This window comes from Colobus angolensis, unplaced genomic scaffold (genome assembly GCF_000951035.1).
Source record: "Colobus angolensis palliatus isolate OR3802 unplaced genomic scaffold, Cang.pa_1.0 Scaffold106, whole genome shotgun sequence".
Taxonomy (NCBI): domain Eukaryota; kingdom Metazoa; phylum Chordata; class Mammalia; order Primates; family Cercopithecidae; genus Colobus; species Colobus angolensis.
In genome coordinates, this window is record NW_012111586.1 from 1,419,807 (window position 1) to 1,425,806 (window position 6,000).

At 56.7% G+C, this 6,000-nt stretch overlaps 2 protein-coding genes across 3 annotated transcripts in view; one reads left to right on the forward strand and one right to left on the reverse strand.

The window, feature by feature from the left end:
• The window catches only part of SZT2 (seizure threshold 2 homolog (mouse)), a 64,778-nt gene extending 59,449 nt beyond the window's left edge, over nt 1–5,329 (forward strand). The window contains exons 70-71 of the mRNA XM_011945543.1: nt 1,215–1,283; nt 1,442–5,329. Of these exons, the coding sequence (XP_011800933.1) occupies nt 1,215–1,283; nt 1,442–1,585 (213 nt within the window). The 3' untranslated portion in view covers nt 1,586–5,329. The remainder of the gene's footprint in view (nt 1–1,214; nt 1,284–1,441) is intronic.
• HYI (hydroxypyruvate isomerase (putative)) lies at nt 1,712–5,067 on the reverse strand. 2 transcript variants are annotated; one of them, XM_011945526.1, is made up of 8 exons: nt 4,699–5,067; nt 4,500–4,611; nt 3,316–3,430; nt 3,046–3,124; nt 2,908–2,957; nt 2,754–2,823; nt 2,516–2,650; nt 1,712–2,418 (listed from the first exon to the last, which is right to left on the reverse strand). In XM_011945526.1, exons 1-8 carry the CDS (start codon nt 4,895–4,897, stop codon nt 2,306–2,308), a joined length of 873 nt encoding a protein of 290 aa, XP_011800916.1. In that variant the 5' UTR covers nt 4,898–5,067; the 3' UTR covers nt 1,712–2,305. The 2 variants fall into 2 exon arrangements, with proteins under 2 accessions (XP_011800916.1, XP_011800920.1); XM_011945530.1 differs by having other exon boundaries at nt 2,262–2,418; nt 2,534–2,650.
• Nucleotides 5,330–6,000: the final 671 nt, after the last annotated feature.

Genomic DNA, 6,000 nt, shown 5'->3' on the forward strand with positions numbered 1-6,000 from the left:
GTATGTGATTCTCTGAGCAGCTCTGCCCTCAAAGACTCACCAAGAACACAAGCCTTGGCTTGAGATCCTGAGGGCCAGGCTCTGGAACTGACAACCCAAGGAGCTCTCAGAACTTCGTCAGTAGGCTGGAGCCCCAGAAAGGACTCCGTGGGCTTTAAAGCCTTGTTACTCAGAGTGGGGTCCACAGACCAGCAGCCGCAGCACCTGGGAGCTTGCTGAAACGCAGGCTCTCCGGCCACATCTGAAACTGCTGACTCGGGATCTGCAGGTTGCCAGTCTCCCCAGTTGATTTGTGTGCACACTGAAGTTTGAAAGCGCTGCTGTAAAGGACAGGTAGAGAGAGCTGTGGTGGTGGAGCATGGGGCATTAAGGAGCCCACAGAGATGGGCCCGGCCAGAGCTGAGGTTCAAGAGAGGAGGCATTACGAGAAGATTCCAAGTGAGAAAGTAGGAGGTGGAGCCAGGTGAGGGGTCCTGCAGCACAGCGCTTGTGCAGAGGATTCATTTCAGGGTGCGGGAAGGGTCTCCCAGAGAAGCCGAGGTCAGTTAGGATGAGGCTGCAGTAGTGTCAGCGGTTGTGAATACAGGGGGGTGCCCCTGTGGGTGGTGGGAAGGCTGGAGCAGGAGTGGGTTTTGGGGAAGGGTGACAAGTCCAACCTGGGGGAAGCTGAGTCTGGGGTCCATAAGGCCCTTCACTGTCTGCAAGGTTTGTGGGTACCAGGGATTCAAGCTCAGGAGAGTCGTAGGCAGCAGCTCTGTGAACAGGTGGTAACTGAAGCCTTGGGAGAGCAAATCATCCCGGGGTGGATCACCAAGCAGAGTGTTAGGGAGCAGACAGACATAAGGGGACAGGACAATCCCAGGGGTGGTCAGAGAGGAGTCCCAGGACAGGAGGCAAGGAGGTTGTGCCAGGGGTACAGCACTCTCCACTGATTGGCTTCAGTGTACCAGGCTCTGTGTGGGGCCTCCAGGATCAACTGTTACCCCTCATTCTGACGCAGCTCAGATGGGCTGACCGGCAAGCCAGTGAGGATGAGGACTGAGGCTCAATTTGGAGACATGGTTCTATGTGACCTCAGGGTGCAGACGGGGTGAGGTGTGGAGATGGAAGTAGGCCTCTCCTCATCCTCCCTTCACCTCAGGATGCCCTGTGGAAGGGTCTGTGTCACCTCGGGGGAGAGAGACCTCAGTCCCCTTCTCATCTTTTCACTGCAGGTTGTGCTGAATCAGAAGTTCACTGACTGCTTTGTGCTGGTGTTTCTGGACTCCCACTTAGGAAAGACGGTGAGAACAAGTCGGGGGCTTTGTGTCAGCCTTGTGGAAGGCCGTACCCCAAATGTACGGAGCCTGCTGGGTTGGGGTACCCACCCTTTCTGAGCCCTGCCTCCTGTCCCCACCCATGCTCTCCTCTCACCAGCGCACCCCCACCATGTTCCCCACAGTCTCTGACAGTGGTTTTCCGAGAGCCCTTCCCAGTACAGCCCCAGGACAGCGAGAGCCCCCCTGCCCAACTAGTCTCCACCTACCACCACTTGGAGTCTGTCATCAACACAGCCTGTTTCACCCTCTGGACCCGCCTCCTCTGAGGGAGTGGACTGGACCACTGCATGTCACTGTTCCTCGGATCACGGGTCTACAAGATTGCCCGCCAGAGGCAGGACTGACCAGCCCTTCTGGGCCCCAGCGCAAGCCAGACACTGAGTGACACCGAAGGCTTTGTAACTATGTCTTGGGGGTCTGCTGTCCCAGCCTGGCGGCAGAGAACTGCCCTCCTCAAACACCCACAGCCAGTGACCCATCCAGGACTTCAGAGGGTCAGGTCAACCCCAAGGACCCCTTGGGCCCTTCTGGGGTACTCCTTTCTGCCCACCTGGTAGAGTCTCAGGAGTTCACACGGGGTGGCGAAAGCCCCCTAGAGCTCCTCTGCCTGATCCTGCCCCCCAGCCTTTGACCACGGTCAGCCACCTGTGTCCCTTGAGCCCTCGGGTCTTCACTTCCCACTTGGACATCACTGCTGGACATTCCCATTGAGATGACACCTGGGTTCCAATCCCAACTTTGCCTTTGAAACACCTGTGGCCACTGTCAAGTCCCTTTGCTCTCAGACCCTGGGATTCTTATCCTTTAATGAGAAGGTGGGCTCAGAAGCTCTCCCATCTCCACAGCAACCCTGGCACTGGCTTCTCAGTGGGAGGGAAGCAACAGAGAAACTGAAGTGTTAGACACTATGTGTCCCCCCACCCCATAACAGAGACATAAGACAATGTTCAGCGGGTCGTCTTTAATGCAGAGGAGGAGATGGGATCTCACTCGCTGTCTGGAGGCATGTGGGTGGTGTGCAGGCCCTCGCTGGCCGCCTCTGGGTGGCCCCGCCTATCCCAGTATGAACGTAGCCAACTCAAGCCCTCTACTGTGTCTCCTGTAGGGAGAGGGAGGCCTCGGCATCTCAGCCAACAAGGAGAAAGCAGCCCCTGTCCAGTCCCTCCAGAGCTCCCTTCCCCAGGGCCACCCCTCACCTCGAGGCTGATACTCGCAGCCCACAAAGCCTTTGTAGCCTTCATCTTCCAGCAGTTGAAACAGATAGGGGAAATTCAGCTCTCCGGGGCTGCTGGGCTCCCCTCGGCCTGGGACCTGTGCCACCTGCACATGCCCTGGGGACAGATGTGGACAAATGTGGGGTCCAGGCTCCTGCCAGGGCCTGAGGAACAGATGTGGGGATTGAAAGGGTGGGAGGGCAAAGGAAGCTCCTCTCACCAACAATGGGTAGGAACTCCCGGATGTTTCCTGTCAGGTTCCCATCCATGATCTGCCAGTGGAATATGTCCTGGGGAAGAGGATACTACAGTCCGAGACCCCGCAGGCCCCACCCTCCTTCCAGTCTTCGAAGTACCCCCTTTCTTCCACTTACCATTTGTAATTGGAGGTTGGGTCTTCCCACCTTCTGTAAGATGGCTGCCGCTGTAAGAGAAGCCAGGGAGGGGGCCGTGAGCCTCGAGGAGAGCACAGGAATCAAAAGGGACAGAAGGAGACAGGGCTGGGGTCATACCCTGCTGGGGCGTGTCCAGGAAGTACTGGGGGTCAGTGATGCGGGTATTGATGGGCTCCAGCAGTCCCACGAGGTCCTCCTAGCAGCATGTCGGGTGCTGTGAATAGAGCTCCTTCCCAAGTTTGTCCCCCATCAGTCAGTCACTGGTCAAGGCCCTCACCTGTCCCTCTGACCTAGGCTGGCAGCCTCACGTGCTGTCCCCACTGTGCACTCCCTCCTCCGCACACCCACAAAGACATGGAAGTACATGTGTGTTTCCACCTTTCTCACCTGAGCCAAAACCCCAGCTGCATGCCTCAGATTCTCCAGAAAAACGATCTCCATCTCAGCTTTGACTGCTATTCGATCAGCTCCCTGGGGTACTCGGCCAGCCATCAGGTGGATCCTGTGAGGAAAATGGACTGGAGGCCTTGCCTCCCTTGGCTCTCTGCACCTCTCCCAGGATTCCCTGACTCTGCCGGCCCTTGCCTGTCTCCCCAGGTCTCCAGTGCATGGCACCCGAGCCACAATGCCCAGGCATCCCAGCACTTTTCAGAGACACTTCAGTGACGGCCTAGGGGAAGCCCTTTCCCAGACACCTCAGCGTCTACCCACCACCCCCTGCCTCCGGTACTTTCCACCTTTCCTTCCCTCGGTTCTTCTCCTCAACCTATAGCCTGCTAAATTCTCACCTTTAAAAATTATCCTGACCCTTGCTTGCCCTTCTTAGGTATTCCGTGCTGCTGTCTCTACTTCCTCTTCTTGCATCTACTACTTAGACTCTTCCCATCTTTTTTCTGCCCCCACAATTGACCAGTAGTGATCCCCTCTTGCTAATTCTTTCTGAGCCTGTTTGGCCTCTGCAGGATTTGACATTTGATCAGCCCCATTTGAGCCGTCCACCTCCTCCCATCATCCCCTGATCTTATCAGCCACATCCAGCTCTGAACAGACATTCCAGGCCTCCCCACCCCAACAGGCTACATACATGTCCAGCCTTAGGAACGCTGCTAAACACACCAGGCTGCCTCTTGCCACAGCACCTTGCCGGGAATACTTTACCTTCTGCCCATCAAGCAATGCCCACTCCTTGAAGACAGTCCAAGCATCACTACCTGTAAGCAGCTTTCTCTGATCCAGACAGGGTTAGGTGCTTACCCCTGCTCCCACAGCTTCCTGGAATAGGCCTGTCCTCAAATGGATCACTGCATATATTTACTCTCCTATCTTCCTAGGCAGACTGAGCTCCCAGCATGGGATCCCAGCATGGGGTGAGCATGAAAGAGTGGCAAACAGACTGGCACAGGACAGATAAAATACAAAAGGCAATTTACAAAGGACCAGGACCGCAGAGGCGGAGATAGGCCAGTGGGCTCAGACTTCTGAGCGTCTCAGACCTCAGGTCCTCGACTCCCTGAACCTGCGGCAGGGTCATGGGTCACAGAGGGGTGGGGCTTGGGGTGGAGGCGGGGTACCTGGGACAGCCCAGGGCCTTGGCGTATCGCACGGCCTGCTCCAGCCCCTGTCGGAAGGCCGCCTGTCTCCCGGGGACGGCCCCCAGCCCCATTTCCCCTTTCTCTTGGTCTCCTGCAGAGAGAACGGGCCTCAGCCCCCGACTCGGGCACTCCCCTGCCCGCGCCCCCTCGCCCACCAGCCTCCCGGCCCGCGGCGCACCCGGGGGCGTGTTGATCAGCACAAGCCGCAGCCCCGCTTCTCGCGCTGCGCGCGCCAGCACCTCGGGCTGCTCCGCGTAAGGCCAGGCCACTTCGACAGCCTCGAAGCCCGAGCTGCCCGCGGCCCGCAGCCGCGCGGGGAGGCCGGGGAGCTCGGGGAATAGCCAGGACAGATTGGCGGAGAAGCGCAGCGGCGCCATGCCTGGGGAGGCCGGGCCGGGCAGAGTCCGAGGGCCCCAAAGGCGGCGGGCGGGGCGGGGCTCTCCTTGCTGGCCCTGCGAACAAACGTGCACTCTTCGGGGTTAGAAAAGCGAAGTGCTGTAAAAATCCGGGCCTTGGCGAAAAGCGCCTTCCGTGAGCGAGAGAGGGAGCGCGGGGAGAGGCGAAGGGGCGGGGCGAGGGCAGCCGGAAAAGGAGCGGGGCCCGCGCGGGGAGAAGGTGGGGAGGCCGGGCTCCCGGACCTGAAAGCCGGACGCGGGGCAAGAGAGAGCTGGCTGCCCGAGGGCCAGGTTGCAGTGATGGGACGTGCACTTTAATACTGAGTCTTTCCTTTGTTTATAAAAATGCTATCTGTTCGTTAAGCAACATTTGAAAGCTGTGTAACCAAATAAAGAAGCATTTTTATACCACCAGTTATCACACCACTAGCCTGTTAGCTTTCCCGTCCAAATTTTAAAATATGCAGTTTTTTTCTTTGGAAATTCTGATCATTCGGGATATGCGGTTTTATAGCCTTTTTTCATGGAATATTATTTTGTGAGCATTTCCTCGTGTTTTCCAATAGCCTTTAAAATCTGTGCCTTCGCTCATTGTTGCACACCTAAGCAGCAAGTCATTTATTGTACTTTGTGGTTGGATATTGTGTGTGTGCGCGCGCGCGCTGCAAGCGCACTTTCATGCACTTCTTAGTCCCTATCTCTGACTCTTTTTCAAGTCTTTTTCTAGAGATGTGCATCACAGTCTTTGCCCGTTCACGCCGTTTGTCTTTTGCAAGGGAAACGGCAGCATTGGGCAGCTATGGGTGAGCTGTCCCCTCTTAGCCTTAGCCTCAGCTGATTGGACCAGGGAGGTCATCTGATCCCAGGACAGCCAATCCATAGACTGGTCAAAGACCTCTTACTTGCGTGGTTTGGAAAGATAATCTGACCAATCAAGAGTTCAAAGAAAGAAATGCTGAGAGTCAACAGGTGGTGTTGCCAGAAGGTGACTGGGCTGTAGAAACGAAATAAGACACAGTCCTATGGTAAAGAAAAGCTAGAGCCTCCTTTCCAGGAGGGGAACCAAGTCCTGTGAATAGAGATAG

What these genes read in the sequence shown, in the direction of transcription:
- HYI (XM_011945526.1), bottom strand. Translation starts at nt 4,897, where the DNA reads ATGGCGCCGCTGCGCTTCTCCGCCAATCTGTCCTGGCTATTCCCCGAG. An exon ending in CCTGGACACGCCCCAGCAGG is followed by an intron (nt 2,958 to 3,045) that starts GTATGACCCCAG and finishes CTTCTCTTACAG; the next exon opens with CGGCAGCCATCTTACAGAAG. An exon ending in GGAGTTCCTACCCATTGTTG is followed by an intron (nt 2,651 to 2,753) that starts GTGAGAGGAGCT and finishes ATCTGTCCCCAG; the next exon opens with GGCATGTGCAGGTGGCACAG.